The following is a 21359-nucleotide window of genomic DNA, read 5'->3' on the forward strand; positions in this document are numbered from 1 at the left end:
AAATATATAAATTTAAAATTTAAATGAAATTATTATTTTTAATAATAAATTTATTTTTTATAAAAAGATATACCTAATTTATATATTTTAAGACTATAATTAATATTATTTTTAGAAGAAAAATAGGCAACATTGCCATCGATAAAAGCTTGTCATTATATCATATGATTCAAACATTATCGTTCCAGACAAATCAATCATCGGATAGAACGAACAAAAAGGTCATTTGTTTAATTAATAACTAACAACTCCACCTACTCCTTATAAAAGAACAAAAATAATAACTAAGACACCTCATTTACAACTTAATAATTAAAAATTTATTATTTAAAAAAAAATTATTGACTAATGATTTAATTTGATTATTAAATTCAAAATAAAAATATCTTTTTATTATAAAACATTAAAATAGTTGAATATTAATTATTGTTGTTGTGTCAGTGTAATATGTAAATGTGGTATAATTCTTTTTAAAAAGAATTAAGTTTATTATTAAAAAATTAATTTTTTTATATAAATTTTATATTTAATTATTTTTAAAAAAATTACGCAAGCATTACATCAAATTTCTCTTTATATAAAAAAGGCTGGTTGAATTTGGTCCAATTGGACTTTTGCACTCAGTGACTCAGCACTCGTAAAAATCCAGTCTTGGGGTCCGAAGCTCATTCACCTTCGGCTTTGTAATAGGAAAGATAAGGATCTAATAAACATTCGAGGGACAAGTTGAAGAATAATCAAATAAAAAACCTACCCCCAAGGTAAATTCTCCTTCTTTACAGTGTCAGCGACCGATGTGTTTGCTCACACTAGTCAGTCTAAAGTATTGTTGATCTCTCCGGTCTTTGAACTTCGAAAAACATTGATCGTTTCCGGTCGCAGCCTCCCCCTGCTATCTCAGAGAAATCGAACCCTCCTCTGCCATGGCCCACGGATCAAAGGGTCTCTGTCCTTTTCCGTACTTTGTTGTTCTTAAAATTTTTTCCCGGCGTTTTCAGGGGAAAAAGAGCGTGATTGTTTATGAAAGTTTTGACATTTTTATATTTTTAGCAGATTAGATGATGCCTCCCCCATGCCGCAACTGAATTGACAAGATGAGAGGACCCTCCTCCCCTAGTCATATTGAACCCAGATACCGATTTACGGCTTCCACAATGTCAGCTTTCCTTCCTTTCACTATATATTTTCTTGGTTATTCATGCCTTGTTTGGTGGCATTTGCTGAAATTTCCAATTGCTGGCTTTAGTCGTTTCGTAGCTCTCATTTAAATTAATTATGTAGATCCGAGCACCATGAAGGCGATATTGTTTACAAGATTTTGGTGCTGTTAAAATTTTCCTTTTGGGTCTTTGGTTTTAGTGATACTTTCTTGGTGTTTTTTGGTTATAGTTTGTGTGGTTAGATATGGTGTTTTATTGATGGAAAGGCCATTGATCCGTTTCCATTGACATATCTATTTTCATTTTAGCTCCCCCATCTGCCCCAATTAGTTGTGACTAAGGCTTTAGTTCATTCGGGGGGCTGAGTAGTGCAGTAAGGGCCTTGATACACCATAGTTGATACTTCTGCATTTGGTCAACTCCCATTTGACAACAAGTGGTACTCTACCTTGGAATGGTTTCAGAACATCAAAATATTGCTGCTGTTGCTGCATTTGCTCCAATTAAGTGTAAAGCACCTTTCTTCACAAGTAATGTATAACAAGCCAAGATGTTTGACGTGGCACCAAAGACCTTCACATAATAGTGTTCAAGGCATTATATTTGAGTTTATTAGGACTGTCGACTTTTTTAGTTTTGGTACCGTCTATAGGTATATTGCTTGCTTTTATATGTTGTTGTCTAGCTTTTCAGTTGATATGTCCATTTCATTTATATGTTTTTATAAAGAATATAACGATAGATTTTTTCTTTTCAAACCCCATATTGGAGGGTGGATCTCAAATGAGATGTTGAGAGGTCTTTAGACCTGCGTTTTTATGGTTAATCAAACCATTGGCCTCTCTTATTATTTATTACTCCATATTCCAAATTGTTACTTTCCATAATACTGCTCTCTGCAATTGTTCTAAAAACCGACCAGCTGGATGAAATATTGAATCCCGTAAAAGACTTGAGTATATGCGAATTGGTAGCTCACAATCTGAAAAGTGGTATCAGAACTAGAGGTTTTGAGTTCAAGTCATGGAACACATCCTAAGGGAGGGATTGTTGGAGCCCACAATGCCACTTCCTGTGATCGCTCTAAAGACAGCTTTATGGAGTGATGTGAAATGCCATAACAAAATCGAGTGTCTTCCCTAATACTAATTGGTTTTAGGTGGATTAGTAACTCACAGTCCCACACAAATTCCCTGCATAGCCTTCCCTATTTCTTCAAAGCTCATCTTGGTGTTATTTGAAGAGGAAATTGAATGGGTTGGTGATGCATAAATTTGCATTTGGTGTTTTTCAAGCATCTATCTGCACAATTTTGGAGTGCACTGATTACAAAACTGAACTAGGTAGTTCGGTTGAATATGGAAGTTGTCTGCAGTATCATAGAATTTGTTGCAGTCATTATTATCAGTATTCCTATTGTTGTTTGTTGGGTTAATTTTCACTTCCTCCATATATGCATTGATTTAGTTCGAGCCTTCTTTGTACAGTGATGAATCTAACAAAAGAAAGCCTCGAAAAAGTAAAGATTTTAAAGATGTTGCGAAGGCCCTCCACATATCTGTCCAAGATAGGAATTTAAATTGCAAACCTACCTTAAAACTTGTGCTGGTGATTATTATCTTGGGAGCCTTTGCGACATTCTTCCACTCTCCAAGCATTTATAATACAGATCATCGATCAAATTCTGTACCGTGGTAAGTATTACTCCCCTTGCTTTCACTTCTTACTACCACACTTAGTTTTCCACTTGACAGTTTCTTGCTTTTCATTTAGTTCACATTACACCAAGCTTCTATAAGCTTACAATTTGATATGCTTCTTTTATGAAAAATTACTAAAAGCTCATCCTTTCCTGGAGTTGCAATTGTCACATAAATCTTTATTCACCATAAAGCTTGAAGCATTTAATTTTTATTTTTATCTTCAGAAGATTTTGAAGGAGATGTTTACTGTTTGCAGGCCAACTTTTGTAGACAGATGGATAAGAGAGAGTGTTGCTACAGATCCACGTTATTTATCAGTTTTAGACATTAACTGGGATCAAATCTCAAACATTATTGAGAAATTGACTGACAGTAATGAGTATCAGGGAATTGGCTTGTTAAACTTTAATGACAATGAGATTGATCACTGGAAGCAGCTGATACCGGATGTTGAGCATGTTGTTCTGCACCTGGACTACGTGTCACACAACATTACATGGGAATCCCTATACCCTGAATGGATAGATGAAGAAGAAGAATTTGAGGTTCCTACCTGTCCTTCTCTTCCCAAACTTAAAGTACCTGGAAAACCACGGATTGATCTTGTGGCAGTCAAACTTCCTTGCAACAAGTCAGGGAGCTGGTCAAGAGATGTGGCTCGTTTACACTTGCAGCTCGAAGCAGCAAGGATTGCTGCCGCATCCAAAGGTTATCATCCAGTGCGAGTGCTTATAGTAACTGAGTGCTTCCCAATACCAAACCTCTTCATGTGCAAGGAACTTCTCGTACGTGAAAGGAATGTGTGGCTCTTTCAACCTGACCTGAATACCCTGAGGAATAAGCTGCAGCTTCCAGTCGGGTCATGTGAACTTGCCGTTCCTCTCAAGGCTAAAGGTCAGTTTGAGACCAAGGGCATGTTGCTGTGGGTTGGTTTGTGTGTGTGTGTATGTTTCCTTCCCCCTCTTCAACTTTTTATAAGTCAGCCTGAAAAAAGCTGATGGTCATTTGTCTGTTTTTATTTTTCTTTTAGGGAAATGCAAGGGGCAGGGTGGGATGAGGGGTATTAGAAGTTTTCATATCTATAATTAGGCTTTTCTGAGTTAAATTAAATCTATCAAAGAAGTACACAGACCAACCATTTCAGCTTGGAAAAGAACAAGCCAATAAGAGGATTAGTACTTCCTTAATATTTTGTTGAGGCAATCCTAACGTCTTGACTAGACCTTGTTCTGGTTGTCAAAGAAAATGACGTTTTTAATTAGTTCGATTTTCTTGACATGAAATTCCTCACCATATAGCTGATAAAGTCCAGTCCTCTGATCTTATGTCACATGCATGAAAAGAATCAAACTCAGAAAAGGAAAGAAAAAAGAATAGAGGAAAATCATTTCTTTTTAGAGTTCAATGTGTTTTTACTTGCAAAAGTACATGAAAGTGAGAAACTAACTTATTTGTAAACAGAAAATTTCTACTCAGAGAGAGCACATCGTGAAGCTTATGCTACAATTTTGCACTCTGCACATGTGTATGTTTGTGGGGCTATAGTTGCTGCTCAGAGTATCCGTATGGCTGGTTCAACTAGAGATTTTGTCATCCTTGTTGATGAAACAATTAGCAAATATCACAGGGGAGGATTGGAGGCTGCTGGCTGGAAAGTCCATACAATCCAAAGGATCAGGAACCCAAAAGCTGAGAAGGATGCGTACAATGAATGGAATTACAGCAAATTCCGTCTCTGGCAGTTGACAGAATATGACAAGATTATTTTCATTGATGCTGACCTGCTTATTCTTAGAAATATCGATTTCCTGTTTGAGATGCCAGAAATATCTGCTATAGGAAATAATGCTACACTGTTCAACTCTGGTGTGATGGTGATTGAACCGTCAGAGTGTAAATTCCAGCTGCTAATGGAACACATCAATGAGATAGTGTCCTATAATGGTGGGGACCAAGGGTATCTAAATGAAATCTTCACATGGTGGCACCGAATTCCAAAACATATGAATTTCTTGAAGCACTTCTGGGAAGGTGATGAGGAGGGAAAGAAAGAGATGAAAACTCGTCTCTTTGGGGCTGAACCTCCAATACTTTATGTACTCCACTATCTGGGCAATAAGCCTTGGCTTTGCTTTCGGGACTATGATTGCAACTGGAATGTGGACATTTTGCAGGAGTTTGCCAGTGATGTTGCGCATAAAAAGTGGTGGAAGGTACACGATGCCATGCCAGAAAATTTGCAGAAGTTTTGTTTGCTGAGGTCTAAGCAAAAGGCAGCACTGGAGTGGGATCGGAGGCAAGCTGAGAAAGGAAATTACACTGATGGTCATTGGAAAATTAAGATAAAAGACAAGCGTTTGAAGACATGTTTTGAGGATTTCTGCTTCTGGGAGAGTATGTTATGGCACTGGGGTGAAAAAAATTGGACAGATAATGCTACTGTTACTCCAGCTCTACCTGTAGTTACTACCAAATCTCTCTCTTCTTTGTGACTTGGTTCTTTTTCTGCATACTCAGTCTTCCATCCAGACGATGCGTTTCAGCTCATTTTTTTGTTCTGAAACATATCATGAAGAAATGTCTACTTCATCTTATATCTTTTGTGTATCGGTTTATGACTTTCATGTACTTTACCATACCATTCTTTTCAAAACATATTTATACAGGTTTCCCCCACTCGCATCGTAGATTTGTACGCCCTTAATTCATTTTGAAGCTGAAATCGTTGGTTATTATGATCTGTAGTCATCTCAAGAATTCGTTTTTTTTTTTTTTTCTCCATTTCGGGATTTATGTCCAATTTAATGTTACTGTGCATAGATAGTTAACTATAACTATGTTTGCAAAGATCTCAATACCTCTTTGTTGGATACTTTGGAATACATTTTGTCTTCAAGTTCACTGCATCCAAGTTTAAAACTAAACACTATTTTGGTGCTCTTTTTTCTGCATTTCTTCTCTGCAAATTGGATTGTAGATTCTCCAACTCCATAACTTTGAATTATCTCCCAAATTGTCATTAATAAAAGAAAATTACCTGGCCTAGCGGATCGGCTACTTTCTCCTAATAGTCGAGTTTGTGGTGATTATTGGAAGGCTTCACATTTTGATAATCACAGGTCACATTTACCATTCTGTGAACATTTCAGCAGATAAAAAGGGTTGGACTTTAGGACTTGCACAGGTCAGGCATGTTAACATATGGTTGCAGGACAACTGTTTTTGCTGAAGCTCCATGAAGCTAGAACTGATGCAGTACTTCGTAGATCCACAATTTTATAAAAACAAGTTCCTAAAGTTAATGTCTTGTTCAAAACCCACCAACGTATATATAGATCTCATACACAAAACATAGGGGATAAAAAAATACGACAGAACGAATTCAAACGACGTCGGAGTAGGATTACATAAACGACAGCCCTTCAGATCTTCTACACTTTTCTTTTCGAAACAAATCCCCCGTCTTCTCGAGGAGCAAATTGATAAGCGGGTTTCAGTTCGCTCACTCTCATCCAATTTGGCGAACTCACAACACTTTCGAGCACAATTTCAGTTTCGGGGAAACCGAAAAAGATGAACTTGATAGCATCATGGAATCTGAGAACCTCTGAGGTTTCATTTCCTCCAACAATAACAATGAGTAGCTGCTTCTGCGGGCGCTCTCTCTCACCCTACCGCAACTTACAGCTTCCATTTTGGACGTACCCATTTCCATATACCCCCAACAGGACCCATATAATCGGCTCCGGGAAGAGAGACTCAGAAGCTGCTGAGCCAGTTCTCAAACCATCCATTGTTGAAGAAGTATCGCTGGTCGATGAGGAAGACGAGGCTCTCTTTGATGACTTTGAAGATGGTAAGGACCCATTTACTCTCTTATCAAACTGGACTTTTGAAGATAATATTATCGTATATTTTTCCTTTATTTGGTAGATTTTAGATAAAAGTGCAATAACTATGTTGTCATGTGTTTGCTACTTTGTCCCAAGTAGAGTAGTAACTTCATTGTTTTCCTACCATTTCTTAGTATTAGAAAATTTCTTGTATGTTATAATATGAAGTTACGTTTGATTAAATACTCGATTGTTTAGAGACAACAATGGATGATGTTGATGATTATTTTGCAGAAGAGTACGAGGAGGACAATGCCGAAGTCTGTGTAAGTTTAGTTAACCTTTTCGTACTTCTGTGTAATGAAGTTGATTCCATACTGAACATCACGTTGCCCCTTTTTTCTGAAGGCCGGAGATGGAGGTGGAGGAGGTGGAATTTCCCTTGCTGGGACCTGGTGGGACGAAGAAGCACTGAGAATGGCAGAAGAGGTTTCCCAATCCTTCGATGGTGACTTGAGAATATATGCCTTTAAAACGATGTTGAATTCCACCATTCAAGTGCGCATCGAGAAGCTCTCAAACAAGTAAAAATCTATTGACACTGTCTATAAGAAAAAATGATAGTCTCTGCAATCAAGAACGCCATATATGAAAACTTTCTCCCTAGGTTCTCTCCTGGATGTTTTGTATGAGTCAATAAATCTGTTTTATTTGTCATAATCTTTAATAGCCGAGCATTCTAACACATTCAAGTAGCCATGAATTGTATTGAGTGAGATATGCTAGAAAATGTTCCCAAACTGACTCTTTTACCATCTTTTGTTTGAATCATAATGGAGCCATCCTAATTTTTTATGAGAAACTTGATATCGAGTATGAATCAACTATAAGGCTGTTGAGAAGGGAGCTTCCTGTTGTGAAAAATCACATCTTTTTTATTGTAAAGATCTGCACCAGATAAGATTACCATCGTTGTTTATGCAAAACCTGTCCGAAACGATATCTTGGTTCAACGGAGTCCCTCAGGCTTTTGATACCGTTTGGAGCCATTGTCGCAGTATAGTATAGCATCTTACTAGTCTTTCAGCTGTTTAGAATTTGGCTAGATATGTTGCTGTAAAGTCTCTCTCTGAGTGGAATTCATAAGATTAAGATGTAATATACATTGTGTTTACCAAATTGAAGTTGATGGGATGGAGCTTTTAAGGCAAATTCATGTTTTTTCAATCGTGTTTCATGTGTGACTGTATGAATTGCATAAGTCATTGTGTGTTGGCAATAAGTGAACAGTGTGCTAGTATTTAGTCGTGCGAAGCATTGTTGATGATTGGCAAGTATGTCAAGATGTTCTATGGGATCGTTGTAACACATTACTCATATTATTTAATAGTTTTATGAACCTGCTCAGGGTTTTTTTTTTTGTTTTTGTTTTTGTTTTTTACTTATCCAGAATTTATTTATTTTTTACTTTTTCCATATGGACATATTTGAATTTGAACAAAGTTGTGGTTTTGGAAAGGTTGGTTAGATCAGGTTCAGGAAATACCTGTAGCCCTCAAATGATTGTGAGGGATTGAAAAGGGACTCTATGCAAATAATTTTTTAAATTGATTTGAGGCCCATCTTTAAGGTAGGAGATTGCTACATTTCTTTTTCAGGTCTGGTTCCCCCAGCATGGAAGATATTGAAGCCTTTTCAGCAACCTATAGAGCACGTTTGGATGAAGCAGAGCTCAGTAAATCAATACCTGAGAGTATATCTTTGGAGGTACCTTAATGCTTTTGGAGGCTAAAACATAACTGTGCAGAGGAGAAACCTTGTGAAGATTCATCAACCTTTGTCTTTGACATGTAGACCTGTCTTAGGACATGTAGGCTTGTGATGGCTTAAAGTCACGAGATGAGTAGTACATGCATCAAGGGTGGCTCAATGTCAATTGGGGCCTAAGACAAAAACTTAAAATAAGGCCACTAGATTTTAACTTGACATCACTTAATATCATTTACATCTTAAAATAATTGTTGACTTTTTTTACTCATCAATGCTTGGGCTGTCTATCATCATCATTTATAAATAAACATTCAATCATTCATCTCATTTTAGACCTTATTTTATTTTTTTTCCCAAAATACACCAAGGCATTTATAGTTTTTGGGGCCTTGCTCTTTGGGGGCCCTTAGGCAACTGCCTTTAAAGGCTTAACCTTTGAGCCAGCACTGATATGCATTTCATTAAAATGAAGGCCAATGGGTTTTAAATATAGGTATCTGGTTCAATGTTTATCTTTTAGAAAGGAAATCTAAAATGTTTTTATGTCTACGATCTTTTTACCTTTTGGATCTAAATTTATATATTTCCTTTCAGGTATCATCTCCTGGTGTTGAAAGGGTAGTTCGGATTCCACACGACCTTGATCGATTCAAGGATCGGCCTATGTATGTGAAATATGTCAATCAGGTTGCAGCAAATAGTTCATCAGTAGAAAGTGATGGTGTTTTCAGGCTTGTTTCTTTTGACATGGAAAGTAAATGCTGCACTTGGGGTCTAGCCAATGTGAGGGTAAATAGAGAGAAAGCAGGGAAAGGGAGACCACTTAGCAAAAAGCAAAGGGAGTGGCGTTTGAACACACCATTTGATTCCTTATGTTTAGTCCGGTTGTATTCTGATATTTGATAGTTTTATTTTTTATAGTTCTCTGTAAAAATCATGTGCCTCTCCAGGAAACTTCCTAAATATTCTTTGATATAGCATTGCACATAAATAATTCTACAGCCTTTAAAAGTCATCTTCTTAATTTTCCATCCTTGGCACACAATCTCTCTCCAAAATGATGAGTTGCAAATTTCGTATTACATGGTTTATGATGACTAGATCAAAGTTAGTTGGAAGTCTAGCCATCACTATGAGGCTGCTCTCAATTGTATGCTCTTGAATTGACACGGTTCTTTCATATGCAAGTACCAGATAGAAATTTCAGTTGTGATTAGTCAGGAAAATGTCTCTTTAACTTTCTGAAACGAGAAACGAGTCCCAATTAATGTTTACATAATGGCATGCCTGAGAGACTATTATCCAAGGCCTGCCATTTTCTAGTTTTGTGCATCAACAAGCGTTGCTGCACTAATTTTTGGCTTTGGGGTTTTGGCCAAGGGTTGGTTGTTCTTGTATAAGCTCTGGAAAAATGTAAAACAAGCTATAAGAATTGTGTTTTCAACCATCTATTAACTATCTTATGCTAATTTTAGATGAGCGGTGCCACTCTAGTCACTTTTTTCTTTTTTTTTAATAGATTTAAATATTTAAAAAAAAAACTATACTAATACACTTAAAATCAATTCCTTAATTATTAAGTACAAAAAAATAAAAAAATAAAAAATAAAATTGATCGGCGGTCACTTTGAGCGGTCAAGTGAGAGCGGCATATAAGAGTTTTCCATTTTAGATATTCAAAATATGAACACATGGTACTGATATCTTATCATACGATGTTACAGTTTTAATTGTATGAGATCATGTGATACGTTGACAATGTAATCTTTTTTTATTTTCCTAAGCTGACAATCTAATCTATTAATACTCTAGAAGTAGTTACTATTTATTCATTATGTTCTAGCTAAAGCCTCCCCTCGGGAAGAATGACATGGCTTCACAGAAACTAGTTTAATATCAAATGCACGAGTCACAGAATTATAAGTTTTCAGGATTTGAGAGTTTATTATCAAAAGGGGAATGATATTTGTAGTTTTGAGTATGTAGGTACTGTGTAATTATTTAAAATAAATAAATAAATATGAGACTTATATGAAAAGAAAATTAATTTTTTAATAATAAATCTTATTTTTTTTTAAATCGACTGCACGGTACTTATACAATTCACGACTATATGTAGTATTACTCATAATCAAATGCATGTGTCACAAAATTTCCATCTCATTAATTTATAGGAATTAAACTGGGGTTGGAAGAGAAGTTTTAAATCAGTCTATTGAATTATTATGCATTTTAAAACAGGCAAGAGATATATTTTTAAATAGGATTAATTGGTATTAGTTCATCATTAACTCATTTTTTAACTTCTAAAAGTTATTATTTATGTAATTATTGAGTAGTCTTCAGATATGAACACGAGCACTTTGGAAACAAAATATCACATTATTAACAAAAAAGTAATGATCATGTAAATAATTTTCATAATATATTATTTTATAATAAGATGAAAATGTTGCTTGTCCTAATTTTATTAGAAAAATAATTCATTCATAAAAGAGTCTTAAAAAAATAAATTTACAAATTGACATAACTTATTCCTATATTGGATTTGATATATCATATAAAAATACGTCAATTTACAAATTTAATTTTATGGCATTCCATTATAAAGCTAACATCTCTCAATGTTTCATTTTATTAAAAAAATAATGGTACGTATAATTGTGAAGTGTGCAAATACCGTATAGTCACTTTAAAAAAATAGAGTTTATTATTAAAAAATTAATTTTTTTCATATAAATATATTATTATTATTATTTTTTTAAAATTAATTATGCGATACTAACGTACACGGTAATTTCCTCGACGCGAACCGTTTGGAAAGGCCACGTCAACGAGCACTACTTAACGAACTTACCCAACCGAGTCATGTCGCAAACGCCTTCGAGTCAATGCGCCTCAGAATTCCCAACAGAACATCAACCATCTCCAACGCTCATTCCATCTCTCATCGACACAAGTTCTCCACCCAGGTCATTCCTAACCCAGAACCCCCTCTGGCTTCAGAGAATCATTTATATACCCATCTCTTGAAAGCCTGCTTACAACAATGCAACCGGATCAAGAAACACAACCTGTTCGACGAAATGCCTCAGGTGATTGCTCATGCTTCAAATACCGGAAAAATTATCCATTCACAGAGCGTGAAACTTGGTGTCGGGTCAAAAGGGTCTCTAGGAAACGCCATCTTAGATCTTTATGCTAAGTGTGGCAATGTGGACTTTGCCGAGAAGGCATTTAACCTGCTGGAGAAGAGGGATGTATTGGCTTGGAACTCGGTTCTGTCTATGTATTCGAGGCTGGGTTTGTTGGAACAGGCTGTTAAGTATTTCGGGTTATTGAGGAACTGTGGGGTATTTCCAAATGAGTTCACGTATGCAATCATCTTGTCTGCTTGTGCAAGATTGGTGGGCGTCAAGTATGGTAGGCAAGTTCATTGTTGTGTTGTTAAGACGGGGTTCGAGTCGATCACTTTCTGTGAAGGTGCACTTATTGATATGTATGCCAAGTGCAATAGTGTGAGTGATGCTCGGAAAATATTTGATGGGGCTGTGGATTTAGATACAGTTTCTTGGACAGCCATGATTTCTGGTTATGTTCAAGTTGGTTTGCCTGAGGAGGCGCTTGAAGTTTTTGAGGAGATGCAGAAATCTTGCCGTGTTCCCGACCAGGTGGCCTTTGTGACTGTTATAAGTGCATGTGTCAATCTTCGAAGGCTTGATGATGCACGTGAAATGTTTGCCAAGATGCCCAATCCGAATGTTATTGCATGGAACGTGATGATTTCAGGGCATGCCCAGAATGGTTACTATATGGAAGCTATAACTTATTTCCTGAAAATGAGGAAAGCTGGAGTAAAATCCACAAGGTCTACACTTGGAAGTATTTTAAGTGCAATTGCCAGTTTGAGAGCTCTAGATTATGGCTTGTTAGTTCATGCTCAGGCAATTAAACAGGGGTTGGATTCTAATGTCTATGCAGGAAGTTCTATGATTAATATGTACGCTAAGTGTGAGGAACTGGATGCTGCAAAGAAAATATTCGATGCTTTAAATGAGAAAAATGCTGTCTTGTGGAATGCGATGCTTGGAGGTTATGCACAGAATCGGTATGCCCATGAAGTCATCAAGCTTTTTTCTAACATGAAAGGATGTGGCTTTCGTCCTGATGACTTTACCTACACTAGCATTTTGAGTGCATGTGCTTGCTTGGAATATATAGAAATGGGCCGCCAATTACATTCTTTTATAATCAAGAGTGGATTGTCGTCAAACTTATTTGTGGGTAATGCATTGGTTGATATGTATGCTAAATCTGGGGCTCTCAAGGAGGCAAGGAAACAGTTTGAGCTCATAAGCAATCGAGATAATATCTCTTGGAATGCAATTATTGTGGGGTATGTGCAGGAAGAGGAGGAGGATGAGGCTTTCTACATGTTCCGTAGAATGAATTTTTCTGGAATTGTTCCTGATGAGGTGTCCCTGGCCAGTATACTCAGTGCTTGTGCAAATGTTCAAGCACTTAGGCAAGGAAAACAAATCCATTGTCTCTCGGTTAAATCTGGTCTGGAAACAAGCCTTTATGCCGCGAGCTCACTTATTGACATGTATGTAAAGTGTGCAGTGATTGGAGCTGCACACAAAGTTTTCTCTTGCATGCCTGAGCGAAGTGTGGCCTCCATGAATGCCATGATTGCTGGGTATGCTCAAAATAATTTGGAGGAAGCAATAGATTTGTTTTGTGAGATGCATGAAGTAGGACTGAACCCAACTGAAATCACTTTCGCAAGCCTTTTAGACGCTTGTAATGGACCACTTCTGCTAACACTGGGGATCCAAATCCACTGCCTTACCGTAAAGCGGGGCCATTTGTATGGTGGTGACTTTTTGGGTGTATCTCTTTTGGGCATGTATTTGAGATCCCATAGAAAAGCAGATGCGTATATTCTTTTCTCAGAATTCCCAAATCCAAAAAGTAGAGTGTTGTGGACTGTTATTATTTCAGCACTCACTCAAATTGATTGCAGTGAGGAGGCTTTGCAGTTCTATCGAGAAATGCGTAGCGAGAATGTCCTACCAGATCAAGCTACATTTGCTAGTGTTCTTCGTGCATGTGCTGTCTTATCTTCTTTGACAGATGGTAGTGAGATCCATTCCCTCATTTTCCACACTGGTTTTCACTTAGATGAGTTAACGGGTAGTGCTCTTGTAGATATGTATGCTAAATGTGGAGATGTAAAAAGGTCTGTGCAAGTTTTTGAAGAAATGGGTTGTAAAAATGACGTCATTTCTTGGAACTCTATGATAGTTGGGTTAGCCAAAAATGGTTATGCAGAATGTGCACTTCAGATATTTGATGAGATGAAGCAAACACATGTTAGGCCTGATGATGTCACTTTCCTTGGTGTTCTCACTGCATGTAGTCATGCGGGGAGAATATCTGAAGGCCATCAGATCTTTGACACTATGTTTAATTACTACGGCATTCAGCCCAGAGTAGATCATTATGCCTGCATGGTTGATCTTTATGGCCGATGGGGTTTCCTTAAAGAAGCGGAAGAATTCATTGACAAACTAAAATTCAAACCTGATGCTATGATTTGGGCCACATTACTTGGTGCTTGCAGATTACATGGAGATGACATAAGGGGGCGGCGGGCTGCTGAGGAACTCATTGAGTTGGATCCCCAAAATTCTTCATCCTATGTGCTACTTTCTAATATATATGCTGCATCGGGAAACTGGGATGGGGTTAACTTTTTGAGGAGGACAATGAAAGAAAAAGGAGTTAGGAAGTTCCCTGGATGTAGCTGGATTGAAGTGGGACAGAAGAAGGACTTATTTGTTGCTGGGGATAAGTCTCACGCCAGTTCTGTTGAAATCCATGAAACCCTGAAGGATTTGACAGCTCTAATGAAAGAAGATGATTATGTTGCTGAGACTGATTCTTTCTTGCTTGATGAAGGGTGATAAAGGCTATCTTATATCCATCCTTGTCTTAGCAAACGCAATGTCAAAATCCTGCATGTGTATGCTAGAGCAGAGAACATAAATTGGTGAGAAGACATTCCCAAGGACCATTTGGTTATGTAGCAGAAGTTGGCTGGACCGATGTTTTGGAGGTCTAGATCTGCATGAAATTCATCTTCTCTGATTGTACGTGCGGGTTGATTGATGATAGTCATGGAAGTCTGCCACCTGAGCGCGTCTTATCAATTTGGAGAGGTAAGAAGTTTCTCGAGGGCTCAAACTATTTGCTGCGGGAAAGACTGAACACCTTTTGAATTTGAGATGACTATAGAGGAAGTCAGATTGGTAAAAGCTTCTCTCTCGTGGTAAAATAAGCACCATGATTAACATTTTTCATTATTTTTTAACAAATTAAATTCTTTGAAAAAAGATTTCCTGCGGTCGTGTGGATAATTTCTATCTGACAACTATCTGTGAAAATATGAAGATGAACTGCTCAGCTGTGCTGGAAAATTGCTCTGCAGCTTTGATGAAAACTGCCCGAGTGATGAGGATGAAAGAGGAGTGTTGTTTATGAAGACAATATGGTAGGCCAGATTGTTGTAATTGGACATCTGCTTATTTTTTTAATGTATGTGTCTATCGCGCCTATCAAATCTCTCACTACCTTGTGGGAATGAAATTAACAAGTTTCAAAGAAAAAATAATGAACTTTGAGGAGTGTTTTCCAATTCAAACCAGCTATCCCAAAATCTTAGAATGGGAGCCAAGTCACTAAAAACTTGGACACCATGCAAAACATATTTTCAAATATTTGCTTGCTACAAATAGGCGTTCAATTCTACCCCTTTTTACACATCTAAATCTAATCAACCTCAACGTATCCCTATTCACATCAAGATGGCCTCTCCTTCTCAGATCCGTAACTTGAACTTCCCATATTTCCCATACCCACCTTACCACCCTTTCCAGCCACCACCACCACCGGCAGCCAAGCCGCCTAGTCATGCAAAGTCGCCACCACCGCCATCTCACCCTCTTACTCCACCACCTCATGTACAGCCACCACCGCCACCGTATCACCCTATTGCTCCACCGCCTCATGTACGACCTCCACCACCACCATCTCACCCTCCTACTCCACCTCCTCATGTACGACCTCCACCATCGCCATCTCACCCTCCTACTCCATCTCCTCACGTAAGCCCTATGCCACCACCATCTTACCCTTCTGCTCCACCTCCTGACGTAAGCCCTATGCCACCACCATCACCATCACCATCGCCGGACAACCATCCGACAGTAATAGTCATTGTGTTCATCTCACTTGGAGGGCTTCTCTTCCTCGCATTCCTCGCAGCTGCTCTCTTTTGCTGCATCAAGAAAAGAAAGAAGAAGACAGTTGAAGAAACTGATTTCATTCACGTCGATGAACACCGGACGATCAAGGAGGCTATCATACCAGGGCCGCATGGAGCAAGGGCTGTGCTATTGTCAATTGAGGATGATATTCATGTCGACGAAGTGATCAGGAAGAACGAGAGGTTAGGTACCGAAGGTTTGCATGCTAAGTCTGCTGATGAAGGAAAATCTGACACCCATCAGGAAGGAGATTCTTCTTCTGGTATTGATCAGCAGTACCTCGAACATAAGTCTTGATTATAAGAAAATTACATGAATAATGTCCTTCACCATCCCAAGGACCTCAAGCTCATTCCAAATGATTCAACGTTCAAAATAAACACAACTCCATAAAATTCAGTTGAAAATAAATAAAAAAACTGAAACAAGTGAGCGTACAAAAGTGTTGTATTTTTTTAAGTTAAAGGCAAGTGATTTACTGAAGTTTCAATGCTATATAAGCAAAGGGAAATGATATATTTGTACTGAATTATATAAACAAGTGTATTTTTCTTTATGGCGTGATGAGAGTTCGTCATAACATATGAATAATTATATTCTTGCGCCTAAAATATGGGTTATGTCTAAAATGTGAGAAAATTTCTATCTTTGTTGCATCCAACAAAGACAACTGCAACCCATCTATACAGATGGGTTGACCAACTTGACCCAATCTCAGCAACCAGCCTTCTCATGTTTAACACATGGTTTACTGTTATTAATATCTGTTTTTTTTTTTTTTTTTCAAGTTTATTTTGTTCAAGGCCACGTTCGGGTTGAATTTAAAAAAAAAAAATTTAAATTATTTGAGATGATCCATAGAAACTGTTGTGTTAAAATAGAGAAATGATTTATACAAATCTCTAATATATAAATTCATATAAATTCTGTATAATCATTTTATAAAAAACTTTAAAATAATGTAACAACACCTTTTTTTTTTAATAAGACCTATATTTTTATAAAATGTTTGCGCAATATTTATTAATAAAAATTTTTATATATAATTATTTTTATTACCTATTCACGTAATATAAAATAATTCTTTTATCCAACGTATCAATAAAGGATATTAAAAATATTTAAAAATTACTGTAATTGACCTTTTATTTATTTAGAACTATTAGCATTACTCATGACTAATATTTATGACATTTTTCTACCGATTGGTAGAATTTTTCATTTTCCTTCATCGAAATCACAAAGAAGGAAAGAAAAAGAAATGTGGTGTCGATTCATCAATTAATATTAGTCATTGAAGCAGTCAAAACGAGAAGCCGACAGCTCACATACAAAACACACCCATAGGATCCCTGTTTTTGTCACTTCCCCAAAACCACTGGCACCCCTTGTTTTCCCCATATCCCATTTTAACCTCCCATGTGACATAATTGCCCTTTATTTTTCCATTTACTCTAACAATCTCAGTCTGGTTTTATTAATATTTAATGCCAAGAGGTCTGTCTATTTTTGTCAATAAGAAATGGTAGGAGAGTAATTTTTGTGGAGAATATAGGTCAAATTTTTGGCGTCCTGTCGTATAAATAAAACTGCAGGCAGTTTCTCAATTGCCAAGTCCCTCTCGACAAACAGAAGACAACCATGCAGATGCAGGCTTTACACTTGTATTCCAGCTTTTGCACGGGAAACCAGGCATTGCGCCGGCCACGTGGCTGCAATCCGACCCTCCACCGGCTCCGATCTCCCACCACCGTCAGGTTCGCTATGACAGCAGCTCCGGCAGTACCACCACCTGCTCTCAAGCACCAGAAGATCACCCACTCGATGCCGCCGGAAAAGATGGAAGTGTTCAAGTCTCTGGAGAACTGGGCGTCTCAGAGCGTGCTGCCACTTCTGAAGCCAGTGGAGCAATGCTGGCAGCCCCAGAACATGGTGCCTGACCCCACATTACCGTTCGACGAATTTTCCGATCAGGTGAGGGAGCTTCGGAAGCGGACGGCGGAGCTTCCGGACGAGTATTTCGTGGTGCTGGTGGGGGACATGATAACGGAGGACGCACTCCCCACGTACCAGACCATGATCAACACGTTGGATGGGGTCAGGGACGAGACCGGGGCCAGCCTCAGCCCATGGGCCGTATGGACTCGGGCTTGGACTGCCGAGGAGAATAGGCATGGGGATCTGCTTCGGACCTATTTGTATCTATCGGGTCGGGTCGACATGCTCATGATTGAGAGGACCGTCCAGTATCTTCTTGGAGCTGGAATGGTAAGTCCGAGTAATTAGAACAGAAAATTATATTTATTTTTATAGATTTTATGATAAAAAGATAAAGAAAATTATATCAATATTTATAGAATTTTATATTTATTTTTATAAAATTTATGATAATAAAAAAAAAATATTTTTATCTATATAGAAATTATGATAAAAAAAATCTTCTTTATAATCTCTAAATATTAGTTACGTCATGGGCATTTCTAATACCCGACGTTGTGGTTTTGATAGGATCCGGGAACAGAAAACAACCCGTACTTGGGCTTCGTGTACACGTCGTTTCAAGAGCGAGCCACGTTCGTGTCGCACGGGAACACGGCCAGGCTGGCGAAGGACGGGGGCGATCCGTTGCTGGCGCGCATATGCGGCACCATCGCAGCCGACGAGAAGCGCCACGAGAATGCTTATGCCAAGATAGTCGAGAAGCTCCTCGAGGTGGATCCGACGGGGGCCATGCTCGCCGTCGCCGACATGATGCGCAAGAAGATCACCATGCCGGCCCACCTGATGTTCGACGGCCGTGACCCGCGCCTTTTCGAGCACTTCTCAGCGGTCGCCCAGCGGCTGGGCGTGTACACGGCTAACGACTACGCTGATATTATGGAGTTCTTGGTCGGAAGGTGGGGGTTGGAGAAGCTGGAGGGATTGACGGGCGAGGGAAGACGCGCGCAGGACTTCGTTTGCGGATTGGCGCCAAGGATTAGGAAGTTACAGGAGCGAGCGGACGAGTTGGCGAAGAAGATGGAGCCCCGTGGCGTTAAGTTTAGCTGGATTTTCAATAGGGAGGTCAAATTGTAAATAAAATCGAGTGGAGGTCCTTATGCACGTGTCAATTAATGAGCTTCCTAGACTTGCTTTCCGAGACCTTGGAATTAAAGAGTTTTTAGCCTAATGGGATCCAACTTGGGCCTCCACGGTAAATCATAAGAGTACGATTATGGTATTGGACTGTAATGAACTGGGCCTACTTTTTGCTAGAACTCCTAGCCCAAAAGAAAGGCGGGCTTTGGCTAGTAACTATCTATTATTATCAAATAATAAACTTTTTAAATCTATCATTATTTTATTAAAATAATTTATTTTAATTATAATTATAGTTAAAATAATTATTTATTGATAAAAAATACACATTAATTTTCAAACGCTACTCAACTTCTAAGACTTGAAGCACATAACAGTAGCAATCTTCAGCTCAGGAATATTTCACAAGACCAGTTCAACTTTTGCCCTCATGTTCACCAACCTCATCGATGATCTACGAAAGGAAGTTCAATCAGACAGAGAGAGAGAGACCAGGAAGTTGGGAACTCAGGAATGTGTCCTAATTGCCCTCGATTCTAACCAACGAAATTCCTCACAAGCCATGGGGAAATTCCCTACAACTAGAGAAACAGAGGGAATTCCTCTATGTCTAACCCCATCAACAACCAATCTCATATTTCAACCAAGCAAATCTGAAATCAACCTTAAAACCTTGAAACAACAATCAAATGAATAAATCAAATAATAAAAAAAAAAAACCCAAATCAGAAACCACAACAGATAGACCAGGGTCCTGGAAAAAAGAACCGAAAAAGAGAAAAAAAGAAAAAGAAAAAAGAGATGGCTTGTTGATGGCTGCGTCAAAGTGCTCTGAAGAATGTATGGGAGAAATCGACGTGCTCTGAGAAATGGTGTGGATTTTTCTCCCCCACAAGGGTCCAAAGGGGAGCACTCCTCAATCCCCATCTGCTGTACTGGGCCTAAAACTTCAGTTTGCATGCTAATTCCTTCCCACAAGTGCCTCCCAAAAATGAAAAATAAAAAATGTAAAACGAGTAAAAATATGATGCCTGAAAAGTTAGGGATCTCAATGTGCGCAAGGAATGATGTATTTCACTCTAAATTTATTTTATAATAAAAATAACTTTATACTCTGACATATTATATCAAAACACGTTAGTTTATAAGTATATTTTTATAAAATTCTTTTAAGGCTAAATCATTAGTCGTGATATTAATTAGAGATAGAGACACGAGTATGTTAATTAATCTCTTTCGTTGATTTCTGACGTACTATATCAAAACATGTTAGTTTGAATTTACTTTTATCAAAATACGTTAGTTTGTAAAACCACATATTTTTTTTTAATAGTTATTTTCATTTGTATATTTGTAAACTTTCTATATGTAATTGAATAAAATAGTTATTTTAATAGGACCTACATTTGTAGGGAGACATAGTAGCTTGTTATTGAACTCCATGCTACATAGATACTAGCTAGGAGTATTATACTTTGGAGGCTCCACATGCTTTATTTGAAAATGCACCACCTACTTCTTGTAATAGTACTATTCCTTTTTTTTCATAGGCCTACAAATTTGTAGCACAGGAGGGTCATTGGTAATGAGACTAACATTCCAAAGATAACCCTACAAAAGGAGAAGAAATAAGACCATGTCATTGTTTGTTCATTATATATAGAAGCAATGGAAAATGAGTGAACTACACTTGGAAGTATTGCATGATCATACAAATTGACGTATCGTATAATAGTGACACTTCAGTGTTGCATATGTCAGTTTGTATCCCTTTATAATAATAGTATAAATCCAAAAACAAATCCCGATAAGCAATTCGATAACGAGACAAATGACTTTTGATATTGTTGGTGGTTATTGGACTTTTATTGGAGTTACTACCAACGAAACATGATGATTGTATTAATCCAATGCTATTTTGGAAGTAAAACTGAAAGATGATTCTTAAATGCAACTTACCCTTTACTCAAAATGTCAGGATGAAACCCATATTCCCTCGCAAAGACAAATGGTACAATGCCTTGTGGAAGAGCTGCCTGTGATTCAGCAATAACATGATTATAAACCCAACAGATGGAAAGTTTTACAATCATAATTAAAATCCACCAGTCTCTCTCTCCAGGCAGTGATCTAGTGTATATGTATATAATAAAAAAGAAAAGCACCAACATTGATGATGAATGTACATGTACATACAAGATATATATATATATATATCCATGGATGCATTGAAACCTTCTACATTGGTACAGCTCTCAGTACCTGTACAAGAGCAAAATGTAGCTTTACACCTCTTAATCCAACAGCAACCGAGGTGGCTGACATTATTATGGGTCCACAAAGGAAGCGAATTGCCATCCCCATTGTTGCCCTTTTTGTTCCGCACGCAATAATCCGGGGCTGCAGGGCCATGAACAACCCTGCAATATTCAGCAATAGAAAATGATAAGAGTTATAACTATCCTACTATTCATTTATTACTCT

The 21359-nt window shown here is 37.7% G+C and overlaps 5 protein-coding genes across 8 annotated transcripts; all 5 read left to right on the forward strand.

Moving 5' to 3' along the window:
* Positions 1 to 634: 634 nt before the first annotated feature.
* On the forward strand, positions 635 to 5539 carry LOC122299297 (putative UDP-glucuronate:xylan alpha-glucuronosyltransferase 3). 3 transcript variants are annotated; one of them, XM_043109452.1, is made up of 5 exons: positions 635 to 761; positions 1054 to 1156; positions 2648 to 2854; positions 3120 to 3757; positions 4325 to 5539. In XM_043109452.1, the coding sequence occupies exons 2-5, from the start codon at positions 1095 to 1097 to the stop codon at positions 5353 to 5355; spliced, it is 1938 nt and encodes a 645-aa protein (XP_042965386.1). In that variant the 5' UTR covers positions 635 to 761; positions 1054 to 1094; the 3' UTR covers positions 5356 to 5539. The 3 variants fall into 3 exon arrangements, with proteins under 3 accessions (XP_042965386.1, XP_042965385.1, XP_042965384.1); XM_043109451.1 differs by lacking the exon at positions 635 to 761 and adding an exon at positions 768 to 942 and having other exon boundaries at positions 1051 to 1156; XM_043109450.1 differs by lacking the exon at positions 635 to 761 and adding an exon at positions 768 to 942.
* Positions 5540 to 6059: 520 nt separating this feature from the next.
* On the forward strand, positions 6060 to 9481 carry LOC122299298. Of its 2 annotated transcripts, none has more exons than XM_043109454.1 (5): positions 6060 to 6719; positions 6955 to 7022; positions 7105 to 7280; positions 8355 to 8463; positions 9061 to 9481. In XM_043109454.1, exons 1-5 carry the CDS (start codon positions 6437 to 6439, stop codon positions 9367 to 9369), a joined length of 945 nt encoding a protein of 314 aa, XP_042965388.1. In that variant the 5' UTR covers positions 6060 to 6436; the 3' UTR covers positions 9370 to 9481. The 2 variants fall into 2 exon arrangements, with proteins under 2 accessions (XP_042965388.1, XP_042965389.1); XM_043109455.1 differs by having other exon boundaries at positions 6121 to 6719; positions 6991 to 7022.
* Positions 9482 to 11315: 1834 nt separating this feature from the next.
* Positions 11316 to 15086, forward strand: LOC122299538 (pentatricopeptide repeat-containing protein At3g09040, mitochondrial). Its single transcript, XM_043109902.1, has one exon. It carries the CDS (start codon positions 11358 to 11360, stop codon positions 14433 to 14435), a length of 3078 nt encoding a protein of 1025 aa, XP_042965836.1. The 5' UTR covers positions 11316 to 11357; the 3' UTR covers positions 14436 to 15086.
* Positions 15087 to 15335: 249 nt separating this feature from the next.
* On the forward strand, positions 15336 to 16094 carry LOC122299605 (protein TRACHEARY ELEMENT DIFFERENTIATION-RELATED 7A-like). The gene has a single exon (XM_043109989.1). The coding sequence runs from the start codon at positions 15336 to 15338 to the stop codon at positions 16092 to 16094; it is 759 nt and encodes a 252-aa protein (XP_042965923.1).
* Positions 16095 to 17395: 1301 nt separating this feature from the next.
* LOC122299779 (stearoyl-[acyl-carrier-protein] 9-desaturase 6, chloroplastic-like) lies at positions 17396 to 19132 on the forward strand. The gene is made up of 2 exons (XM_043110216.1): positions 17396 to 18065; positions 18306 to 19132. Exons 1-2 carry the CDS (start codon positions 17439 to 17441, stop codon positions 18870 to 18872), a joined length of 1194 nt encoding a protein of 397 aa, XP_042966150.1. The 5' UTR covers positions 17396 to 17438; the 3' UTR covers positions 18873 to 19132.
* The last annotated feature ends 2227 nt before the right edge of the window (positions 19133 to 21359 follow it).

The sequence above is a fragment of the Carya illinoinensis genome, chromosome 16 (genome assembly GCF_018687715.1).
Source record: "Carya illinoinensis cultivar Pawnee chromosome 16, C.illinoinensisPawnee_v1, whole genome shotgun sequence".
Taxonomy (NCBI): domain Eukaryota; kingdom Viridiplantae; phylum Streptophyta; class Magnoliopsida; order Fagales; family Juglandaceae; genus Carya; species Carya illinoinensis.

What these genes read in the sequence shown, in the direction of transcription:
- LOC122299297 (XM_043109452.1), top strand. Translation starts at nt 1,095, where the DNA reads ATGAGAGGACCCTCCTCCCCTAGTCATATTGAACCCAGATACCGATTT. An exon ending in CGATTTACGGCTTCCACAAT is followed by an intron (nt 1,157 to 2,647) that starts GTCAGCTTTCCT and finishes TTCTTTGTACAG; the next exon opens with TGATGAATCTAACAAAAGAA. An exon ending in CGTTCCTCTCAAGGCTAAAG is followed by an intron (nt 3,758 to 4,324) that starts GTCAGTTTGAGA and finishes ATTTGTAAACAG; the next exon opens with AAAATTTCTACTCAGAGAGA.
- LOC122299298 (XM_043109454.1), top strand. Translation starts at nt 6,437, where the DNA reads ATGAACTTGATAGCATCATGGAATCTGAGAACCTCTGAGGTTTCATTT. An exon ending in CTTTGATGACTTTGAAGATG is followed by an intron (nt 6,720 to 6,954) that starts GTAAGGACCCAT and finishes TCGATTGTTTAG; the next exon opens with AGACAACAATGGATGATGTT. An exon ending in CTGAGAGTATATCTTTGGAG is followed by an intron (nt 8,464 to 9,060) that starts GTACCTTAATGC and finishes ATTTCCTTTCAG; the next exon opens with GTATCATCTCCTGGTGTTGA.
- LOC122299538 (XM_043109902.1), top strand. Translation starts at nt 11,358, where the DNA reads ATGCGCCTCAGAATTCCCAACAGAACATCAACCATCTCCAACGCTCAT.
- LOC122299605 (XM_043109989.1), top strand. Translation starts at nt 15,336, where the DNA reads ATGGCCTCTCCTTCTCAGATCCGTAACTTGAACTTCCCATATTTCCCA.
- LOC122299779 (XM_043110216.1), top strand. Translation starts at nt 17,439, where the DNA reads ATGCAGATGCAGGCTTTACACTTGTATTCCAGCTTTTGCACGGGAAAC. An exon ending in ATCTTCTTGGAGCTGGAATG is followed by an intron (nt 18,066 to 18,305) that starts GTAAGTCCGAGT and finishes TGGTTTTGATAG; the next exon opens with GATCCGGGAACAGAAAACAA.